Source organism: Ranitomeya imitator, chromosome 2 (assembly GCF_032444005.1).
Source record: "Ranitomeya imitator isolate aRanImi1 chromosome 2, aRanImi1.pri, whole genome shotgun sequence".
Classification (NCBI taxonomy): domain Eukaryota; kingdom Metazoa; phylum Chordata; class Amphibia; order Anura; family Dendrobatidae; genus Ranitomeya; species Ranitomeya imitator.
The window spans coordinates 701,662,808-701,688,463 of NC_091283.1; the positions used below are offsets into that span (position 1 = coordinate 701,662,808).

The 25,656-nt window shown below is 41.7% G+C and overlaps 1 protein-coding gene across 1 annotated transcript in view; it reads right to left on the reverse strand.

Annotated features, from left to right (window-relative positions):
• The window catches only part of MAT1A (methionine adenosyltransferase 1A), an 88,320-nt gene extending 63,942 nt beyond the window's left edge, over positions 1 to 24,378 (reverse strand). Inside the window, exon 1 of the mRNA XM_069755815.1 lies at positions 24,156 to 24,378. Within this exon, the coding sequence (XP_069611916.1) occupies positions 24,156 to 24,249 (94 nt within the window). The 5' untranslated portion in view covers positions 24,250 to 24,378. The remainder of the gene's footprint in view (positions 1 to 24,155) is intronic.
• Positions 24,379 to 25,656: the final 1,278 nt, after the last annotated feature.

Consider the following 25,656-nt stretch of genomic DNA (forward strand, 5'->3'; position numbering starts at 1 on the left):
TGTTCTCCTCCACTGAACAAAGCTGTGCCGCCTGTTTACTACGGTTGCCAATTTTGAACTGCATTTCGACTACTTACTGATTTGGCCCTACTCTCTGTGTCAGCCTCTCATTCCAGTTGTCCTCCACTGCAATGCCCCCTGGTTATTCCTGTGTTACCAATTTTGAACTGCATTTAGCCCACTTTCTTCTTTGGGCCTATATCTGTGTTTCCACTTCATCGTGCCCATTGCCCAGCCAGTGATAGATGAGTCTGCTGGTACATTGACCCATAACGCAACATTCCCCGTGCACGCTACACAACAACATTGTGACCCTGCTGAAAGTCAGGTTGCTCTTCCCGCATACCATACCACCTTACACGGGGACAAAGAGGAAGGTGCAGATGAAAGTGCAGGTTCCTTCATCAGGTGGGGGGAGGAATACTAGTTGGCGACGTCACTGGCACAGGGCCTCTCATAGTACGCAAAAGTGTTGCTGCCGGTGGGAGGCGCCCCCGCCGTGCAAACACACCGCTGTACTTTGAGGGGCCCTGTGCCAGTGCCAATGCCAACGAGTGGGCCCCCCCCTGCTTGCTCAGGATCACAGCACTTGCAAAGTTGAAATACTTACCTCTCCCTGCTCCACTGCCGTGACGTGGTCCAGATTTACTGGGCCCACTAATTACTTGAACCAGCCCTACCCCCCACAACTTTAGCCAAATGACCCCCAATTTCAAATGCCTTCCAATTATTTTAAGGTAAATTACGCTTGACAAGCTTCATTAAGAAGAATGGATGGTTTTGACATTAAAATGGGCACTCTAGGTGTTTTCCTGGCCCCCACTCACTGCCGACTATGCTGCCCCATTGACTTGCATTGGGTTTCGTGTTTCGGTCGATCCCGACTTTACGTCATAATCGGCCGATTTCACTCGACCCGACTTTGGACATAGTCGGGTTTCGCAAAACCCGGCTCGACTCTAAAAAGGTCAAGGTCGCTCAACTCTACTTACATGTTATTGGGATTGATATGATCAATCCCACCATCAGAGCTGGTAAGGTAAGTACTCCCTTGGCCATGATGGAGGCCAAGTGGATTTGGACCCTAAAAACGGTTACACCTCTAGGGTTGAACGAAAATTTAAGCTTTGCCCCTTTTTTGTGAACTAGCATTATTCCATACTCAGAACCCTTTTATTTTATTTATTTATATTTATTTTTATATATGTGAACTCGTGACTGTGCTTATGTATACGCATATAATAATATATGACAAAACCTCTATTTCCTATAAAAAGGTATATATGTACATATGTCACATGTTTTCACATGATTTGTTTTTATATATTTTTATATTCCTTATATATACTTACCTCATATGTCTTCATTTTTATTGGTATGGCATTTTATACTGTTTTTATTCCTTTGTATTGCTGTTATGGGTTAGATCGTAATCCTCCTTTTAAATTTAAATTAAATCTATATTTTACTAATTGAATATTCTAAGTTGCATAATAATATTTTAATATTTTATAAATTTGTAACGATGTACCCCATAATTTCAAGATAGGGATACTTTTATTGTGATATTTTCCTCCCCTCCTTTCCTTCCCTTCATCCCCTTATACCACCCCCTTCCCACCCCACCACCACCCCCCTCTTGTTGCCCCTTTTTTTTTTTATATTATGTATTTTTCTGCGCAATATTTTTTCTTTCTTTTTATGTTATACCTCATTATTTCTTGTTTTGTCTCCTTTGTTCTTTTTTAATATAATTTTTTTTGCTTATGCAAATATTATATATGGAATTTCTGCTTACGTTTATTATAGCTACTTATTTCAGTGGCTAAAATATATGTTGTATGCACAGTGCATTCTTTGATGTTATATATTTATGTTTCATATATTATATAATTTATATGATTGATTTATTCAATCTCACGTATCTCTAATTTCTTTATATGTTTTGTGTATGCATTATATTTATTTATTGGTCTGTGCCCTTTCAACGTATATTATATTTTTTTTTTTGATTAGCGTAGTAAGCGGGTCCTTTTGGATCTTTCTTCTCTTCCCCCCTCTCCCCTTTTCTTGCCTCAGCTCCCCACCCTGTTTACCGTCCATACCTGGTATTGTTTCCAGATTCTCATACGTCCATAGCGTTGGGCATGACTGTGCGCATGCACTGTCTGTGTCCCAGCTGGCTCTCATCCAGCGTCTTGGTTGCCTAGCAGCGGCTCTTCCACTGCCGGTTTGCGTAACGCTGGCTCTGAGCGCTTCCGGTGTCCTCCTGATAGCGCGTGCGCCGCGATAGTCATCAGCTTACTCTTATCGGCGTCCTCCGGTGAGTATATATACCCTCTCGGTTCTGCTCGCACATCACCCCCTGACGAAGGAATCACCGAAACGCGCGTCGGGGTGCTCTGTGCTTGGGCACGCAGGACCGGCAGGTATATATACGGCTATATCCTATTAAATCCCCATACATCTCACAGCAGACATTGGATGCATGTATGATATTATAGCGCAGGAGGGGACATATTGCACACTATAGACTTTGTCTCTTCTTTTTACTTGCAAATTTTGCACATTATACTCTGGCACCTTTTTGCACATTGTTTTTGTTGATAAAATATGTACAAATAGATTTTATATATATTTTTTTTTCATGCATATTTAGCACCTTTTCTACTAGTTTAAATATTTGGTTTTTGTCCCTTGGATGCACGTAATAATTTTTTTCATACATGCGCTTATAATTGTGGGATTGTCTGTATATATATTTTTTATCGTATTTTTTACCTGTATACCTGTGTGTAATTATTCCCCAAGCACATGCACTTTTGTGCTGATGTTGCCATACTATTATAATAAAGGCCTTTTTATTTGACTTACCTTTCTGTGGCTCTCTTATAATATATAAGTATATTTCCTGTTTTTATATATATATATACATATGGTTTGCTGCTAACATTGGGAGTCCTTTGACAGCTCTTTGACCCTTTATGCCAAGCCCGGGTGGTCTGCCACTCTCTTTCTTTTCTTTACTTTTTAGCAACAAGTAATTTGTGTATACGTATATATCTACTATATAAAGCTGAATGTGTGTGTGTGTGTGTATGTGTGTGTGTATGTCCGGGATTGGCATCTGCACCGTCGCAGCTACAGCCACAAAATTTTGCACAGTCACACGTCTGGACCCCGAGAGCGTCATAGGCTATGTTGTGAGGCGAAATTTTAACCCCGCGCGTTCCAATTCACCAAACAATTTTGCCCCTATCTACATAATAGAGAAAAAAGTGAAAGGAAAAGTGTTGGAGGCGTCGCAGCTACAGAAACAAAATTTTGCACAGTCACACGTCTGGACCCTGAGAGCGTCATAGGCTACGTTGTGAGGTGAAATTTTAACCCCGCGCTTTCCAATTCACCAAACCATTTTTCCCCTATCTACATAATGGGGAAAAAGTGAAATGAAAAGTGTTGGAGGCGTCGCAGCTACAGCCACAAAATTTTGCACAGTCACACGTCTGGACCCTGAGAGCGTCATAGGCTATGTTGTGAGGTGAAATTTTAACTCCGCGCTTTCCAATTCACCAAACTATTTTTCCCCTATCTACATAATGGGGAAAAGTGAAAGGAAAAGTGTAGGAGGCAAATTGACAGCTGCCAGATGTGAACAAGGGGGACTTAAAGAATGAGAGCGATGGCGCCAAAGAGTATATACCGTACAGTTGCTAAGGTGGGGCCCCGACATGAGATACTCACCACACATGGGGATATGAACACACACACAAAATGCGCCACACACTACCACGTGCTTGAACACATATTACCCTCAGCACACATTTCACCACACATACACCAACCTCGCCACATAAAAGTCGAAACACAAAAGTCGCCGCTCAAAACTCACCACGCGCAAAACTCGCCACATGCAAAAACTAGGCTCACGCAAAACTCGCCACAAGTGCAAAACTCACCTCATGGAAAACTCGCCACACGCAAAACTTGCACACGTGGAAAAATTGCCACATGCACAAAATTTGCAACACATGCAAAAGTTGCCTCACACAAAACTTGCACATACTCAAAAGGCACCAGACATAAAACTCACCACGCGCAAAACTCGCCATGCGCAAAACTTGCTGCACACAACTTGCTACACTAACCTGTCACATGCAACTCGACACACAAAAAGTTGCTACACGCATGTTGCCACACAAAACTCAACACACACAACTTGACAAACGAAACTCTCCCTAAAACACACACAAGTCTGGTATTAGCCTTCAAAAATAAAAATCTGATTAATAAGCAGACAAACTACAAGAGCAACAAATGTACCATATAGGAAATACGGCAGCTGTCAGTCACATGACCTGTCTATTATGTGTATGTGTGAGCTAATATATACTGCCAGGGGGGAGGGCTTCCTGTTGGCTGGGGATCAGGCTGCCAATTTATCTTACAAATACTGAGGTAAAAATACTGAGCAAATAACGTGTGAACGAGGTCTAATACAGGAGATCACACAGGTATATACTATATACAGGGGAGATGACACACAGATATATACTATATACAGGAGAGATGACACACAGGTATATACTATATAAAGGAGGAGATGACATACAGGTACATACTATATACAGGAGGAAATGACATACAGGTATATACTATATACAGGAGGAGATGACACACAGGTATATACTATATACAGGAGCAGATTACCTACAGGTATATACTATATACAGGAGGAGATGAAATACAGGTATATGATATATATAGATGACATACAGGTATATACTATATACAGGAGGAGATGACACACAGATATATACTATATACAGGGGAGATGACACACAGGTATATGCTATATACAGGAGGAGATGACATACAGGTATATACTATATATAGAAGGAGATGACATTCAGGTATATACTATATATAGGAGGAGATGACATACAGGTATATACTATATATAGGAGGAGATGACATACCGGTATATACTATATATAGGAGGAGATGACATACAGGTATATACTATATACAGGGGAGATGACACACAGCAGGTATATACTATATACAGGGGAGATGACATACAGGTATATACTATATACAGGAGATGACATACAGGTGTATACTATATATAAGGGAGATGACAAACATGTATATACTGAGGTGAAAATGAGAGGTGTGAGGTGAAAATGAAAAGGTGTGAGTGCAAAATGAGAGGAGTGAGGGAAAATAGTGTAGTGATCGGAAAATGACAGATGTGAGGTCGAAATGACAAGTGTTAGGCGGGAATGAGAGGTGTGAGGGAGAAAATGAGAGATGTGAGGGGGAAAATTAAAGATGTGATTGGGAAAATGAGAGGCGTGATGGGAAAATAAGAGAAGTGACATGCTATAACTAACCACAGATATTTACTATGCCCAGGCAACGCCGGGCTTTTTCGTTCTCTCTAAAGGGAACTTTATATTATTTGTTGAAATCCATGGTGTTTGCATGTATGGGAGTCCAGTAGGTGGTCCTACTCAGTGATGGACAGTCTTCCCTCTATGACTAAGCATGCGGATAGCGGTCAGTCACTAGTAGGACCACCCACTGGACTCCTATACATGCAGTCACCTGGTATTTCAATGAATAAAATACAAGTTATACTGAATGTTTTCCAACAAAATTCTATTCCATTTATCCTTCTCTATACCACGCTGTCCAAAGGGACAGATTTGCTTTAACTGTTCTCCCCTAGTCTTTACTTTCTGGTTACATTGTGACTCATGAAAAATGGGAGAATAAGTCCCTTCAGCCAATCACTGGCTGTAACATTGACCTGTCTCAGCCATTTACAGTGTGTCGAGGCCAGGAAGCTAAGAGCAGCGGGGAACAGTCAGGAAGGGTGCTGCAGGAAGGATTTCGAGTCATTTCATTTCTTTTTAAATCAGACTAGTCTTGTAGTAAATACATTTTAACACCCGATAACCCCTTAAAGCAAGGGTGGGGAACCTCAGGTCCTATGGCCATTTACGGCCCATGATGACCTTTTCTCTGGCCCACGGGCAGATTCCTGGGGGCCTCAGAGCTTGAGCTGGCAGCTGTATTTTGATGTCTACTGGCCTTCTAATTTCTTCTTTCATTGCACACATTTTTGTATGCACATTCTCACAGAGCAAGATTATGTCCTGACACCAGTGCCAGCGACAGAACATACTTTGTGGGCGGAGTTAGAGTAAAATTTGAACGGCCATCGAAGGATGGCGTAAATATCATAAATTACACTTGACAGAAAGAAGGCTCCTCACCCCTGCCTTAAAGGGTCCTATCATGTATCTGTAGGAAACATCTGTTTTTTCTAACAATCCAAAGAAGTAACCATACATTTGGCTGCTCGTGGATTCAACGAAATAAAAACTGATTCCTTTAAACATTACATAAAGGGTTTCATTGATCAAAACAAACACAGATACAAAAATGGAAGAATGCAGTGCCATCAGTTTATTTCATTTCTAACATATGCAATAATGACTGGGGTTTCTACAGTAAATGAAGGTTACTTACTGGCCCTGACACTCACAGACAATTAGTAAGTTGTACAGTGCGTAAGACAACACTATTATGTGCTATGTATGGTTACCTAAATGGACTCTGTGTCCTGGAGAGTATATTTTTGGGCTTGGACTGCCTTCTACTACTGTACACAAAGGTCTTGCATGTTGGGTTCCTGTCAAAAAATGTAAACTATCTGAAATCTGCATCAAAAAGCAAATACAGAGTGTAGGAATTAGCATCGAGAGTGAAGGCCGTACAATATGTGAAACACGCACAAGTACGCAATTTTTCCCCTCTTTCTTGTTACTTATTAGAAGGCAATTCCCTCATATTTGTGCTTCTAAATCACATAGAGCAAGTCCGGACCTAATGTATAGTATGTGGTATATGGGGCTGTGGAGATTTTTTTAAATCTCAAAATAATTATGAAAATGAAACATCTGGAAGCAAAATATAAAGTTGTTATACAGAATTAAACAAAATCACTAGAGAGTAGAATGTCAACGTAATCCATGCATGCATTTTTCCACTTTTGTATACTTCTGATAAAAGTGATGATTTAGTTATGAATGGGGTTAATACACATCCAGTTATTTTGTGTTTAATAGGCGAAATCAATGTACATCACTCCCATCTTTTCCATCTGGCCCAGACCGACATGACAACTTCTCCAGCCACAACTCATCTGCAAAGTTTATAACAAAAACACCTTTCACTTCTCATATTGCCCTCAGGCCTAGAGTGTCTCACAGAATACACAACAGAGAGTGGTAGCGCATAATGGCAATGGTACATAGGATACAAAGTTGTTGTTTGGAACTGACTTATTGAAGGCCGATCCTTAGGATAAGTCAAACACCATGGATTTCAACAAATAATATAAAGTTCCCTTTAGAGAGAACGAAAAGGTGCTGCGGGGAATAGGTAAGGAAATATATATAAATATGTATATTACTAGCTGAAGAGCCCGGCGTTGCCTGGGCATAGTAAATATCTATGGTTAGTTATAGCACTAGACAACCAAAAAGAGCACAATATCCTAAAAAAATATTTTATTAATGATATCTAAAATATGTAATAAAGAAAAATATACTTAAATGTATGCTACCGACATCAACCACCTGGGTTTAGGGAAAGGTAGGAAAAAATTCAGGAAATAGTACCAAATATATTCCTGAAGCAGTCCTTGTTAGGTGGCCCTAGAGTATCTTAAACCTACCTAACAGCGGAGGTTGGCACCCTAAATAGCGATGTGGCGCCCCCGCTCCACGTCGACTGTCCCTTCTTGCCCTGACTGGGCCCTACCAACTACCCACGCCCAGGAGCCCCACAGACATACACACAAATTGACCAGACAGGTCACACTAACCAAAAACGTGAAAAAAATGTGAAAAAAAGTGAAAAAAGTGTAACAAAAACCTACTAAGAAACCGCAGCAAAAAAATAGTGCTACGAAACAGTCCACTAAATTACATGTACCCCAGGGCTATGTCAGCCAAACTGGTATATATATTGCTCAAAAAAATAAATAATAATACCCAAGCAATAAACAAAACCAGGATTATGGGGTACAGTAGAGCACCACTCCTGTGCTCATAAATACTTCTGAGGTTATAAAGAGGTAAAAACCCCTAGTATAAATACTAATATGTCACTATTTTAGTTAGTACATAATCCACATGTCATAAGCGGCAGACCTATACCTAGAACCCACACAAGAAGTTTACTAGACTGAGTGTCTAAGATACAGAAATAGCAGGTTTCAGCATAAGATGTCAGATACCAAAAAATATATTCAACAAAAAAGAAGAAAAAACAATAATCAGACACAAAAGAAAAAAATACCAGGTATCATATACGATGTCTCTAATTTAGACTGGGCCAATATGTAAGCAAACCCAATGTGGCTGAGGCCAATCCCCCAGAAAACTTCTCTTTTATAGATGCTATACTAGATCAAATACGAGCCCTTTTGTCTAAGAGATATTTGATGTCACATATAATGAGCACATACGAGGCCAATCCCTCATTCTTTTCATATAAATAAGTGCTATGCTCCGTCCTATGAGAGCTTATTTAGATTGGTGATATATAAATTTGCACCCTAGGTGCCATACAGGCTCAGCATCAGATGTAAATGCAAAACATATAGAACTAAATAACACCAAATAATCAAAAATAGAATGAAAACATCTCTGCATCAGGTGTTACATATGGCGTCTCTCATTTTAATTAGGCCTGCAAATATAGGAGCCCAAGACGGCTGAGGCCAATCCCTCATTAATTTCCTGTAAGTAAGTGCTAAGTTCGGTCTGCCATGACTGAAAAAATAGAAAAACTTATCTGAGTATGTGACATAGTTCGTCCCATCTCGCCATCCCCATTAGTTATAGCACGTCACTTCTCTTATTTTCCCATCGCGCCTCTCATTTTCCCAATCACATCTTTAATTTTCCCCCTAACATCTCTCATTTTCTCCCTCACACCTCTCATTCCCGCCTAACACTTGTCATTTCGACCTCACATCTGTCATTTTCCGATCACTACACTATTTTCCCTCACTCCTCTCATTTTGCACTCACACCTTTTCATTTTCACCTCACACCTCTCATTTTCACCTCAGTATATACATGTTTGTCATCTCCCTTATATATAGTATACACCTGTATGTCATCTCCTGTATATAGTATATACCTGTATGTCATCTCCCCTGTATATAGTATATACCTGCTGTGTGTCATCTCCCCTGTATATAGTATATACCTGTATGTCATCTCCTCCTATATATAGTATATACCTGTATGTCATCTCCTCCTATATATAGTATATGCCTGAATGTCATCTCCTTCTATATATAGTATATACCTGTATGTCATCTCCTCCTGTATATAGCATATACCTGTGTGTCATCTCCCCTGTATATAGTATATATCTGTGTGTCATCTCCTCCTGTATATAGTATATACCTGTATGTCATCTTCTATATATAGCATATACCTGTATGTCATCTCCTCCTGTATATAGTATATACCTGTAGGTAATCTGCTCCTGTATATAGTATATACCTGTGTGTCATCTCCTCCTGTATATAGTATATACCTGTATGTCATCTCCTCCTGTATATAGTATGTACCTGTATGTCATCTCCTCCTTTATATAGTATATACCTGTGTGTCATCTCTCCTGTATATAGTATATATCTGTGTGTCATCTCCCCTGTATATAGTATATACCTGTGTGATCTCCTGTATTAGACCTCGTTCACACGTTATTTGCTCAGTATTTTTACCTCAGTATTTGTAAGATAAATTGGCAGCCTGATCCCCAGCCAACAGGAAGCCCTCCCCCCTGGCAGTATATATTAGCTCACACATACACATAATAGACAGGTCATGTGACTGACAGCTGCCGTATTTCCTATATGGTACATTTGTTGCTCTTGTAGTTTGTCTGCTTATTAATCAGATTTTTATTTTTGAAGGCTAATACCAGACTTGTGTGGGTTTTAGGGCGAGTTTCGTTTGTCAAGTTGTGTGTGTTGAGTTTTGTGTGGCAACATGCGTGTAGCAACTTTTTGTGTGTCGAGTTGCATGTGACAGGTTAGTGTAGCAAGTTGTGTGCAGCAAGTTTTGCGCATGGCGAGTTTTGCGCGTGGTGAGTTTTATGTCTGGTGCCTTTTGAGTATGTGCAAGTTTTGTGTGAGGCAACTTTTGCATGTGTTGCAAATTTTGTGCATGAGGCAATTTTTCCGCGTGTGCAAGTTTTGCGTGTGGCGAGTTTTCCATGAGGTGAGTTTTTCACTTGTGGCGAGTTTTGCGTGAGCCTAGTTTTTGCATGTGGCGAGTTTTGCGCGTGGTGAGTTTTGAGCGGCGACTTTTGTGTTTCGACTTTTATGTGGCGAGGTTGGTGTATGTGTGGTGAAATGTGTGCTGAGGGTAATATGTGTTATGGCTGGCAATCAGGCAACACAGCGTGCAGTAATCAGCGCACATACAGAGATCTGGCAATAACCAAAAACAATAGGACGAGCTCTGAGACGTGGAATCTCTGTAGACTGCAGTACCTGATCTATCCTCACACAACTATAAGCAGCAGTGGATTGCGCCTATCAACTACCTATGCAACTCGGCACTGCCTGAGGAGCTGACTAGCCTGAAGATAGAAATACAAGCCTGACTTACCTCAGAGAAATACCCCAAAGGAATACATAGTAACATAGTAACATAGTTAGTAAGGCCGAAAAAAGACATTTGTCCATCCAGTTCAGCCTATATTCCATCATAATAAATACCCAGATCTACGTCCTTCTACAGAACCTAATAATTGTATGATACAATATTGTTCTGCTCCAGGAAGACATCCAGGCCTCTCTTGAACCCCTCGACTGAGTTCGCCATCACCACCTCCTCAGGCAAGCAATTCCAGATTCTCACTGCCCTAACAGTAAAGAATCCTCTTCTATGTTGGTGGAAAAACCTTCTCTCCTCCAGACGCAAAGAATGCCCCCTTGTGCCCGTCACCTTCCTTGGTATAAACAGATCCTCAGCGAGATATTTGTATTGTCCCCTTATATACTTATACATGGTTATTAGATCGCCTCTCAGTCGTCTTTTTTCTAGACTAAATAATCCTAATTTCGCTAATCTATCTGGGTATTGTAGTTCTCCCATCCCCTTTATTAATTTTGTTGCCCTCCTTTGTAGGCAGCCCCCCACATATAATGACTGTTAGCAAGATGAAAAGACAAACGTAGGAATGAAATAGATTCAGCAAAGTGAGGCCCGATATTCTAGACAGAGCGAGGATAGCAAAGAGAACTATGCAGTCTACAAAAAACCCTAAAACGAAAACCACGCAAAGGGGCAAAAAGACCCACCGTGCCGAACTAACAGCACGGCGGTGCACCCCTTTGCTTCTCAGAGCTTCCAGCAAAAGTTAATAGCAAGCTGGACAGGAAAAAACAGAAAACAAACTAGAAGCACTTATCTAGCAGAGCAGCAGGCCCAAGGAAAGATGCAGTAGCTCAGATCCAACACTGGAACATTGACAAGGAGCAAGGAAGACAGACTCAGGTGGAGCTAAATAGCAAGGCAGCCAACGAGCTCACCAAAACACCTGAGGGAGGAAGCCCAGAGACTGCAATACCACTTGTGACCACAGAAGTGAACTCAGCCACAGAATTCACAACAGTACCCCCCCCTTGAGGAGGGGTCACCGAACCCTCACCAGAACCCCCAGGCCGACCAGGATGAGCCACATGAAAGGCACGAACAAGATCTGGGGCATGGACATCAGAGGCAAAAACCCAGGAATTATCTTCCTGAGCATAACCCTTCCATTTGACCAGATACTGGAGTTTCCGTCTAGAGACACGAGAATCCAAAATCTTCTCCACAATATACTCCAATTCCCCCTCCACCAAAACAGGGGCAGGAGGCTCCACAGATGGAACCATAGGTGCCACGTATCTCCTCAACAACGACCTATGGAATACATTATGTATGGAAAAGGAGTCTGGGAGGGTCAGACGAAAAGACACCGGATTGAGAATCTCAGAAATCCTATACGGACCAATAAAACGAGGTTTAAATTTAGGAGAGGAAACCTTCATAGGAATATGACGAGAAGATAACCAAACCAGATCCCCAACACGAAGTCGGGGTCCCACACGGCGTCTGCGATTAGCGAAAAGCTGAGCCTTCTCCTGGGACAAGGTCAAATTGTCCACTACCTGAGTCCAGATCTGCTGCAACCTGTCCACCACATAATCCACACCAGGACAGTCCGAAGACTCAACCTGTCCTGAAGAGAAACGAGGATGGAACCCAGAATTGCAGAAAAATGGAGAGACCAAGGTAGCCGAGCTGGCCCGATTATTAAGGGCGAACTCAGCCAACGGCAAAAATGACACCCAATCATCCTGGTCAGCGGAAACAAAACATCTCAGATATGTTTCCAAGGTCTGATTGGTTCGTTCGGTCTGGCCATTAGTCTGAGGATGGAAGGCCGAGGAGAAAGATAGGTCAATGCCCATCCTACCACAAAAGGCTCGCCAGAACCTCGAGACAAACTGGGAACCTCTGTCAGAAACAATATTCTCAGGAATGCCATGTAAACGAACCACATGCTGGAAGAACAAAGGCACCAAATCAGAGGAGGAAGGCAATTTAACCAAGGGCACCAGATGGACCATTTTAGAAAAGCGATCACAGACCACCCAAATGACCGACATTTTTTGAGAAACGGGAAGGTCAGAAATGAAATCCATCGAAATATGTGTCCAAGGCCTCTTCGGGACCGGCAAGGGCAAAAGCAACCCACTGGCACGTGAACAGCAGGGCTTAGCCCTAGCACAAATTCCACAGGACTGCACAAAAGCACGCACATCCCGTGACAGAGATGGCCACCAGAAGGATCTAGCAACCAACTCCCTGGTACCAAAGATTCCTGGATGACCGGCCAGCACCGAACAATGAAGTTCAGAGATAACTTTACTAGTCCACCTATCAGGGACGAACAGTTTCTCGGCCGGACAACGATCAGGTTTATTAGCCTGAAATTTCTGCAACACTCTCCGCAAATCAGGGGAGATGGCAGACACAATGACTCCTTCCTTGAGGATACTCGCCGGCTCAGATAACCCCGGAGAGTCGGGCACAAAACTCCTAGACAGAGCATCCGCCTTCACATTTTTAGAGCCCGGAAGGTACGAAATCACAAAATCAAAACGAGCAAAAAATAACGACCAACGGGCCTGTCTAGGATTCAAGCGCTTGGCAGACTCAAGATAAGTAAGGTTCTTATGATCAGTCAAAACCACCACGCGATGCTTAGCACCCTCAAGCCAATGACGCCACTCCTCGAATGCCCACTTCATGGCCAGCAACTCTCGGTTGCCCACATCATAATTACGCTCAGCAGCAGAAAATTTCCTGGAAAAGAAAGCACATGGTTTGAACACTGAGCAACCAGAACCTCTCTGTGACAAAACCGCCCCTGCACCAATCTCAGAAGCATCAACCTCGACCTGGAACGGAAGAGAAACATCAGGTTGACACAACACAGGGGCACAGCAAAAACGACGCTTCAACTCCTGAAAAGCTTCCACGGCAGCAGAAGACCAATTAACCAAATCAGCACCCTTCTTGGTCAAATCGGTCAATGGTCTGGCAATGCTAGAAAAATTACAGATGAAGCGACGATAAAAATTAGCAAAGCCCAGGAATTTCTGCAGACTTTTTAGAGATGTCGGCTGAGTCCAATCCTGGATGGCCTGAACCTTAACCGGATCCATCTCGATAGTAGAAGGGGAAAAGATGAACCCCAAAAATGAAACTTTCTGCACACCGAAGAGACACTTAGATCCCTTCACGAACAAGGAATTAGCACGCAGTACCTGGAAAACCATTCTGACTTGCTTCACATGAGACTCCCAATCATCTGAGAAGATCAAAATGTCATCCAAGTAAACAATCAAGAATTTATCCAGATACTCACGGAAAATGTCATGCATAAAAGACTGAAAAACAGATGGAGCATTGGCAAGTCCGAACGGCATCACCAGATACTCAAAATGACCCTCGGGCGTATTAAATGCCGTTTTCCATTCATCTCCCTGCCTGATTCTCACCAGATTATACGCACCACGAAGATCAATCTTAGTAAACCAACTAGCCCCCTTAATCCGAGCAAACAAGTCAGAAATCAATGGCAAGGGATACTGAAACTTAACAGTGATCTTATTAAGAAGGCGGTAATCAATACACGGTCTTAGCGAACCATCCTTCTTGGCTACAAAAAAGAACCCTGCTCCCAATGGTGACGACGATGGGCGAATATGTCCCTTCTCCAGGGACTCCTTCACATAACTGCGCATAGCGGTGTGTTCAGGTACGGACAAATTAAATAAACGACCCTTAGGGAATTTACTACCAGGAATCAAATCGATAGCACAATCACAATTCCTATGCGGAGGTAGGGCATCAGACTTGGACTCTTCAAATACATCCTGAAAGTCCGACAAGAACTCTGGGATGTCAGAAGGAATGGATGACGAAATAGACAAAAATGGAACATCACCATGTACTCCCTGACAACCCCAGCTGGTTACCGACATAGAGTTCCAATCCAATACTGGATTATGGGTTTGTAGCCATGGCAACCCCAACACGACCACATCATGCAAATTATGCAGTACCAAAAAGCGAATAACTTCCTGATGTGCAGGAGCCATGCACATGGTCAGCTGGGCCCAGTACTGAGGCTTATTCTTGGCCAAAGGTGTAGCATCAATTCCTCTCAACGGAATAGGACACCGCAAAGGCTCCAAGAAAAATCCACAACGTTTAGCATAATCCAAATCCATCAGATTCAGGGCAGCGCCTGAATCCACAAACGCCATGACAGAATATGATGACAAAGAGCACATTAAGGTAATGGACAAAAGGAATTTGGACTGTACAGTACCAATAACGGCAGAGCTATCGAACCGCCTAGTGCGTTTAGGACAATTAGAAATAGCATGAGTAGAATCACCACAATAGAAACACAGTCTGTTCAGACGTCTGTGTTCGTGCCGTTCTACTTTAGTCATAGTCCTGTCGCACTGCATAGGCTCAGGCTTACTCTCAGACCATTCCGCCAGATGGTGCACAGATTTACGCTCGCGCAAGCGACGACCGATCTGAATGGCCAAGGACATAGACTCATTCAAACCAGCAGGCATAGGAAATCCCACCATTACATCCTTAAGAGCTTCAGAGAGACCCCTTCTGAACAAAGCCGCTAGTGCAGATTCATTCCACAGAGTGAGTACTGACCATTTCCTAAATTTCTGGCATTATACTTCTACATCATCCTGACCCTGGCATAAAGCCAGCAGATTTTTCTCAGCTTGATCCACTGAATTAGGCTCATCGTAAAGCAATCCCAGCGCCTGGAAAAATGCATCAACATTACTCAATGCAGAATCTCCTGGTGCAAGAGAAAACGCCCAGTCCTGTGGGTCGCCGCGCAAAAAAGAAATAATAATCAAAACCTGTTGAATAGGATTACCAGAAGAATGAGGTTTCAAGGCCAAAAATAGCTTACAATTATTTCTGAAGCTCAGGAACTTAGTTCTGTCACCAAAAAACAAATCAGGAATCGGAATTCTTGGTTCTAGCATCGATTTCTGATCAATAGTATCTTGAATCTTTTGTACATTTACAACGAGATTATCCATTGAGGAGCACAGAGCCTGAATATCCATGTCCACAGCTGTGTCCTGAAGCACTCTAATGTCTAGGGGAAAAAAAAGACTGAAGACAGAGCTAAGAAAAAAAAATGATGTCAGGATTTCTTTTTTCCCTCTATTGGAAATCATTGGTTGGCTCCTTGTACTGTTATGGCTGGCAATCAGGCAACACAGCGTGCAGTAATCAGCGCACATACAGAGATCTGGCAATAACCAAAAACAATAGGACGAGCTCTGAGACGTGGAATCTCTGTAGACTGCAGTACCTGATCTATCCTCACACAACTATAAGCAGCAGTGGATTGCGCCTATCAACTACCTATGCAACTCGGCACTGCCTGAGGAGCTGACTAGCCTGAAGATAGAAATACAAGCCTGACTTACCTCAGAGAAATACCCCAAAGGAATAGGCAGCCCCCCACATATAATGACTGTTAGCAAGATGAAAAAGACAAACGTAGGAATGAAATAGATTCAGCAAAGTGAGGCCCGATATTCTAGACAGAGCGAGGATAGCAAAGAGAACTATGCAGTCTACAAAAAACCCTAAAACGAAAACCACGCAAAGGGGCAAAAAGACCCACCGTGCCGAACTAACAGCACGGCGGTGCACCCCTTTGCTTCTCAGAGCTTCCAGCAAAAGTTAATAGCAAGCTGGACAGGAAAAAACAGAAAACAAACTAGAAGCACTTATCTAGCAGAGCAGCAGGCCCAAGGAAAGATGCAGTAGCTCAGATCCAACACTGGAACATTGACAAGGAGCAAGGAAGACAGACTCAGGTGGAGCTAAATAGCAAGGCAGCCAACGAGCTCACCAAAACACCTGAGGGAGGAAGCCCAGAGACTGCAATACCACTTGTGACCACAGAAGTGAACTCAGCCACAGAATTCACAACAAATATGTGTTCAAGCACGTGGTAGTGTGTGGCGCATTTTGTGTGTGTATTCATATCCCCATGTGTGGTGAGTATCTCATGTCGGGGCCCCACCTTAGCAACTGTACGGTATATACTCTTTGGCGCCATCGCTCTCATTCTTTAAGTCCCCCTTGTTCACATCTGGCAGCTGTCAATTTGCCTCCTACACTTTTCCTTTCACTTTTCCCCATTATGTAGATAGGGGAAAAATAGTTTGGTGAATTGGAAAGCGCGGAGTTAAAATTTCACCTCACAACATAGCCTATGACGCTCTCAGGGTCCAGACGTGTGACTGTGCAAAATTTTGTGGCTGTAGCTGCGACGCCTCCAACACTTTTCATTTCACTTTTTCCCCATTATGTAGATAGGGGAAAAATGGTTTGGTGAATTGGAAAGCGCGGGGTTAAAATTTCACCTCACAACGTAGCCTATGACGCTCTCAGGGTCCAGACGTGTGACTGTGCAAAATTTTGTTTCTGTAGCTGCGACGCCTCCAACACTTTTCCTTTCACTTTTTTCTCCATTATGTAGATAGGGGCAAAATTGTTTGGTGAATTGGAACGCGCGGGGTTAAAATTTCACCTCACAACATAGCCTATGACGCTCTCGGGGTCCAGACGTGTGACTGTGCAAAATTTTGTGGCTGTAGCTGCGACGGTGCAGATGCCAATCCCGGACATACACACACACATACACACACACACACACATTCAGCTTTATATAGTAGACTAGCTGAAGAGCCCGGCGTTGCCTGGGCATAGTAAATATCTGTGGTTAGTTATAGCACGTCACTTCTCTTATTTTCCCATTACGCCTCTCATTTTCCCCCTCACATCTCTCATTTTCTCCTTCACACCTCTCATTTTCTCCCTCACTCCTCTCATTCCCGCCTAACACTTGTCATTTCGACCTCACATCTGTCATTTTCCGATCACTACACTATTTTCCCTCACTCCTCTCATTTTGCACTCACACCTTTTCATTTTCACCTCACACCTCTCATTTTCACCTCAGTATATACATGTTTGTCATCTCCCTTATATATAGTATACAGCTGTATGTCATCTCCTGTATATAGTATATACCTGTATGTCATCTCCCCTGTATATAGTATATACCTGCTGTGTGTCATCTCCCCTGTATATAGTATATACCTGTATGTCATCTCCTCCTATATATAGTATATACCTGTATGTCATCTACTCCTATATATAGTATATACCTGTATGTCATCTCCTCCTATATATAGTATATACCTGTATGTCATCTCCTTCTATATATAATATATACCTGTATGTCATCTCCTCCTGTATAAAGTATATACCTGTGTGTCATCTCCCCTGTATATAGTATATATCTGTGTGTCATCTCCTCCTGTATATAGTATATACCTGTATGTCATCTTCTATATATAGCATATACCTGTATGTCATCTCCTCCTGTATATAGTATATACCTGTAGGTAATCTGCTCCTGTATATATTATATACCTGTGTGTCATCTCCTCCTGTATATAGTATATACCTGTATGTCATCTCCTCCTGTATATAGTATGTACCTGTATGTCATCTCCTCCTTTATATAGTATATACCTGTGTGTCATCTCTCCTGTATATAGTATATATCTGTGTGTCATCTTTCCTGTATATAGTATATACCTGTGTGATCTCCTGTATTAGACCTCGTTAACACGTTATTTGCTCAGTATTTTTACCTCAGTATTTGTAAGATAAATTGGCAGCCTGATAAATCCCTAGCCAACAGGAAGCCCTCCCCCTGGCAGTATATATTAGCTCACACATACACATAATAGACAGGTCATGTGACTGACAGCTGCCGTATTTCCTATATGGTACATTTGTTGCTCTTGTAGTTTGTCTGCTTATTAATCAGAATTTTATTTTTGAAGGCTAATACCAGACTTGTGTGTGTTTTAGGGCGAGTTTCGTTTGTAAAGTTGTGTGTGTTGAGTTGTGTGTGGCGACATGCATGTAGCGACTTTTGTGAGATGAGTTTTGTGTGGCAACATGCGTGTAGCAACTTTTTGTGTGTCGAGTTGCATGTGACAGGTTAGTGTAGCAAGTTGTGTGCAGCAAGTTTTGCGCATGGCGAGTTTTGCGCGTGGTGAGTTTTATGTCTGGTGCCTTTTGAGTATGTGCAAGTTTTGTGTGAGGCAACTTTTGCATGTGTTGCAAATTTTGTGCATATGGCAATTTTTCCGCATGTGCAAGTTTTGCGTGTGGCGAGTTTTCCATGAGGTGAGTTTTGCACTTGTGGCGAGTTTTGCGTGAGCCTATTTTTTGCATGTGGCGAGTTTTGCGCGTGGTGAGTTTTGAGCGGCGACTTTTGTGTTTCGACTTTTATGTGGCGAGGTTGGTGTATGTGTGGTGAAATGTGTGCTGAGGGTGGTATATGTGTTCAAGCACGTGGTAGTGTGTGGCGCATTTTGTGTGTGTGTTCATATCCCCGTGTGGTGAGTATCCCATGTCGGGGTCTTACCTTAGCAACTGTACAGTATATACTCTTTGGCGCCATCGCTCTCACTCTTTAAGTCCCACTTGTTCACATCTGGCAGCTGTCAATTTGCCTCCAACACTTTTCCTTTCACTTTTCCCCATTATGTAGATAGGGGAAAAATAGTTTGGTGAATTGGAAAGCGTGGAGTTAAAATTTCACCTCACAACATAGCCTATGACGCTCTCAGGGTCCAGACGTGTGACTGTGCAAAATTTTGTTTCTGTAGCTGTGACGCCTCCAAACACTTTTCCTTTCACTTTTTTCCCCATTATGTAGATAGGGGCAAAATTGTTTGGTGAATTGGAAAGCGCGGGTTTAAAATTTCACCTCACAACGTAGCCTATGACGCTCTCAGGGTCTAGACGTGTGGCTGTGCAAAATTTTGTTTCTGCAGCTGCGACGCCTCCAACACTTTTCCTTTCACTTTTTTCCCCATTATGTAGATAGGAGCAAAATTGTTTGGTGAATTGGAAAGCACGGGGTTAAAATTTCACCTCACAACGTAGCCTATGACGCTCTCAGGGTCCAGACGTGTGACTGTGCAAAATTTTGTTGCTGTAGCTGCGACGCTTCCAACACTTTTCCTTTCACTTTTTTCCCCATTATGTAGATAGGGGCAAAATTGTTTGGTGAATTGGAACGCGCGGGGTTAAAATTTCACCTCACAACGTAGCCTATGACGCTCTCGGGGTCCAGACGTGTGACTGTGCAAAATTTTGTGGCTGTAGCTGCGACGGTGCAGATGCCAATCCCGGACATACACACATACACACACATACACACACACACATACACACATTCAGCTTTATATAGTAGATTTTTTATTTAATCAACTCTGAACCATTTTTTAAACAAAATTTTATCAGCTTGACAACCACTGTACTCACTTGGGGAAAGAGAGCCATTGTCATGGAGTTTTTGACAAGTAGACCTAGCTCTATGCTTTAGCTAAGGCTCTGTTCACATGTCCATCTATTTTTTCCCATTTGACTCTTCGGTTTAGAACAGACAAATTAAACAAATAAATTGAATTTGCATCCTGTGCATTTCTGCGTCAAAGGAAAGAAGGGGCCCATTTGTCTATATGGGGGTCCTCTCCTTTACACTTGTTAATTTTCATAATGTTAAAAAAAAACTTCTGCATCCAGGATTTTTTCTTCCATTATAAAGATAAACACCAACTGGAAAGCAGATGACCCTATATAAATCAATGGGTCCCCTCTGCTTCCATTTGGCACAGGAATGTACAAGATGAAAATTCCTTTTATCTGTTCTAAATAAAAGAGACAAATGGAAAAAATAAATGGACATGTGAACAGAGCCCAAGCAAGGTTCTAATTTAAAACAAGCACTATAGAAGCATTTGACAAAGTGTTATCATTGTCATTATCTTTTGAACTACATTAAGAGCATAGGTTATAAGGGTACAACTTTAACCCTTTGCCACAATTAGGTGTATAGTTACATTCTATTGCGGCTTCCTGACGTTGATGTGAGGTCACTGGCAGATGATAGCTGTGATATTCAGCTATCATCTACCTGAAGCAGCTGTGCATGGAGCGGAGCACCAGCAACATCTGTTAATTTGTTGAATGTCGCTGTCAATCTCTGACAGTAGGATTTACAGTGAGCTGGCAGGGGGCATATTATTCTACGCACCCATCAGCACCCTTGTGACACCATCGTGGGGCGCCGATGGGTTACTATTATGGTATCTGCTGAAAATACCCATGCCTGTCACGTCAGCACTCTTGTGAATGACAGCTTCTGACTGGTGGTCATATTAGACTGTCATTTTTGCTATATATAGCAATACTGTGGTATTGTATATAGTACAAACGATGAGACAATGAGAGACAAGTCCGCAGATGATGTTGGACATAATAGCACGTTTAGACCATGTAGGCTTCTTACAGTAAGAAGCATGAGAAACATCTAGCTTACAATTGACAAAGAATGTACAAGATTCAAATTCCTTTTATTGTTGTGTTGAAAAACAGCTCTTGGGAAACTTTGGAGAAATGGCCGCACCACTGTTTCCACCACCAACTCAGTGTAACTCTGAGCTGTCAGTGTGCCTGGAATGAAGATTAGCGGGGACCGGCTACTGTACATAATGTCACCCCCACATCGTAATCTCAGGAGAAGCACTGGTGTGACCTTCTCATAAAGGTCTCTTCATAGCACTGCCCAAGTGGTCTTCAGACGAATCTCCAGATAGCATTGTATTCAAGACCAATAGAGCACCTGCAGTTGGATGTCTGTGCTCATAGCCCAAAGCCCTGCAAACACCTTCTGATGGTTTGTGTACACTCTACTTGTCACATTAAGCTTGTTTTATGATTTCAAATTCCACTGGTAGAACGGAATGGATTACTAAGCGGCATTTTCATATGATGAAACCACGTGGCAATGCTATGAAGAAGGCATCATGATGGAACATCACACCTATCCTGCTCACAGGATTATGGTGGAGTGACACATACTGTAGGCGGACCTTTCTGAACTTCATTTTAGTTGCACTTTCAGCTTGGCATCAAATTCATTTGGTGTTGGAAACAGTAATTCAACCATTTCACCAATGTGTCTCAGAAGACATTTCTCAACACAACACCACCAGGCCACATGCTGTTTGTGTTACTGTGACAAGCCTTCAAGGCTACCATCGCCTGCAGGCTTTCCAGACTTGTCTCCCAACAATCACATCTGAGATGTCATTGGTTGGCAATTGCAAAGGCAACTGACAGCAGAGGATCTTGATGATTTGTTTGCCCAAATACATTCAGCCTGGCAGAAGATTCCTCAGACAACCATTAACTCATTAACCCCCCGGAGCTTTTTTTCGGTTATGTGCTTTGGTTTTTCGCTCCCCTTTCTCCCAGAGCCATAACTTTTTATTTTTCCATCAATATGGCCATGTGAGGGCTTGCTTTTTGCGGGACGAGTTGTACTTTTGAACGTCACCATTGATTTTGCCATGTCATGTACTAGAAAATGGGAAAAAAATTCCAAGTATGGTGAAATTGCAAAAAAGTGCAATCCCACACTGGTTTTTTTTTTTGTTTGGCTTTTTTACTCGGTTCACTAAATGCTAAAACTGACGTGCCATTATAATTCTCCAGGTCATTATGAATTTATAGATACCAAAAATGTCTAGGTTTTTTTTTAGCTAAATGGTGAAAAAAATTCCAAACTTTGTAAAAAAAAAAAAAATTGACCATTTTCCGATACCCGTATCATCTCCAGTTTTTGTGATCTCGGGCTGCGTGAGAGCTTATTTTCTGCACGCCAAGTTGTCGTTTTTAATACCATTTTGATGCAGATACGTTCTTTTGATCACCCGTTTTTCAATTTTAATGCAATGTCGCGGCAACGAAAAAAATGTAATTCTGGAGTTCTGACTTTTTTTTTCACTATGCCGTTTAGCGATCAGGTTAATCCTTTATGTTAATTGATAGATCTGGCGATTCTGAATGCGGCGATGCCAAATATATGTAGGTTAGATTTTTTTTTTATTGTTTTATTTTGAATGGGGCGAAAAGGGGGTGATTTGAACTTTTATATATTTTTTATATATTTTTATAAACTTTTTTTTATTTTTGGCATGCTTCAATAGTCTCCATGGGAAACTAGAAGCATCCATAACTCAATCGGCTCTGCTATGAAGGGGCGATGATCAGATCGTCTCTATATAGCAGAATTACTCACTTGCTATGAGCGCCACTTTACTTTACAGCAATTGCGGTGGGTGGATCGTGATTCCACCCGCGGCTATTCCGGGCACATGTCAGCTGTGCAAAACGGCTGACATGTACCGGGAAAGATATGGGCTCACCGCAGGAGCAAACATCAAAGGGAGGGAGTCCGACATCGGCTTAAATGTACGCCCGATGTCGAAAAGGGGTTAATAATCTCATTGATACAGCCAGGATGTGTAAGGCTGGGGATTTCTATACGTGGTGCCAGACTCGATTTCTAAATAAATTGAGAAGTTTTAAAAATGTTTCCATTTTTTTTCATGCTTTGCAGATCATTAATATACTGTATATTTCCTTCTTGTGACTTCCAGAATTTCACAACCCTTTCTTCTTGGTGTTCCAATTTCAATGTTGACGAGTGTATTAGAAAGCATTCAGCCATGTCACAACTTTACAGTCTTTTATTTGTCACTATATTAAATTATTGAATGAAGATGGCGCTTCATATGTCCCCACCCAGCAGCTAGTGTTGCTTCATGCTGGTTCTGAATAGGCTGCAATAAAACTATTCATATGGTATACCTTGAAGTAGTACTGTAAAATACTGTATATCACCAACTGTTAATGACACGGCTTTGTAGTGATAATAATTCCATTCCGCACACCAAATACTGTACTTTTAACTTCCAGATGACTGTGTGATGAAGCTCATGAATAGTCCCTGTCTCTGCTCTCTTTGAATGTATCAGTGTCATGAGTGAATGGCTCCTAGGAATTCCACATGCCGTTCATGGCAGTTTAAAGAAGACATAATTGGGCATTGAGCCAATGCCTGAAGTGTCATAGTTAATTACGGCTTTGAAAATGCATATGTTGCAGATATAATGGGCATTTCTGTACACATGAAGACTTCAGGGCAAGTTCAGTAATTCACTCATGAGAATGCATGTATACAGTGGTTAGAAGAGTCAATAGGCAATCAGATTAGGCATTCTCAAATTGAGACCAAGCATAATTCATCATTTCATAGTAAACCATATCAGCTTACAGCAGCCAGCACAAACAACTTTATCTAAGTCTTTACCCAGTCTAATTGTTATGATACCCACCGTGACAAATTGTTGTATTTTCAAGCTTTAGATTTTTTTCTCTCACTATGTGCTTTTTTTCCTATTATAGCAATTTGCCTTCTTTATTAGCTTTTATTTATGCATATATTTATTTAGCTGACCCTTTTACATAACCTATTGTACTCACCGGGATGTCCTTCTCCCACCGACTCTGACGTGAACATAAATGCTGCAATATCTTCCACAGGTTGGTCACCTAAACCATCTACTGGTCCATTCATGGTCGGGCTTTAATTTAAGACGTCTGAGGACGATTAAAAAAAAAAGTTTACGGAGTACTTGTGTAGACCTGACAGCTGAGGGGGCTTTTTTTTAACTCGGCGAGGCTGCAAGCTCTTGTTACTGCTAGTAGCTCAGTAACTTGACTGTGTGTATTTAAGACTGAGCCCGCCTATCACATATCACTGTTCAGCTCAGCTGTCAGTCAGGCAGGTTCTCCTATATATGGGAAGTAACAGTTTTTCAATGAACATATTAAAAAGAAAAGAAAAAAAAGAACTAACATTTGCCTGGAAGAAGTCCCAACGTGTACCTGATTGTTTATATTGCAACTCAATATCAGATGTAAAAGAGATCACAGAAATATTTTATCAAATGAGCGTCATTGATATTATATATTATATATTTCCACCTATTTTAGATCTTACATAATTCCTTCGTTATGGTGGGAATATAATTTGTCCTAGCATAATGATTATGAGGTAAATAATTGAATATACAGGTAAGATATACAGGTAATATTTTGGAAAATGTGTTCTTATCTAGGCTTAAAGGGAATCTGTTACTTGACTTTACACAAAAATGTACCTAGAGTCCTCATATTTACCACATGCCTTATATTTTAATTCTGGTAAAGCTGTTCTTAAAGGGGTATTATCATGTTATTAAATTGTTTTAGTTAGACAGCATAAAAATCCTCACGTTTGCAATATGCTGTCTTTCTTCTTATATGAGAGCTTTTATCTTTCATAGTGTACAGCTCGCTGAACAGGAGAATGATCACCAGAGCCTGGGAGAGTATGGGCAGTAGTTGCATTCTAGGCTGAGGCACTAGCTCCTAACCAACCAACTACCTCTCAAGCTTTCCTATTCCCTCCAACTCCTTTTCAGCTCCTGATCGGTCCTACAATATCACCAGCCCCCCCTACTCTAGCCCACACCATCACCAGTTTCCCGAAAAGTTCTTCTAATCACAGCTCTCATTTTCCTGAGTCGTGTGCTTGTTCAAAGGCTCTGCTAACATATCTCTATGTGTAAATAAAGTTGTTATGGTGGAGTTATGGTTTATATCAATCACAATCTGATATCCCTGTACACCTGGCAGCTTGTCCTGTAAGTATATAAAAGAAATGAGTGATTAGCTAACAGTTGTTGGAAAGGCAAACTGTGACTGTTTAATCCTCATTACCAAAGAGGATGCCTCTTCACTCTCACTTCCTTTGGACAAAGCTGACATCCAGAAGAAGAGCTGCTGCTGTCTCACTTTTTCTTGATGTCAATTTTCTCAAAAGGAAGTTAGAGAGAAGCAGCCCATTAGCGGCCACTGATTAGCTGCAGAGCTCATGTGACATAACAACACCATGCAACACCCAGAGCCGACACTGCTGGAACGGCTCCACAGGAAAATG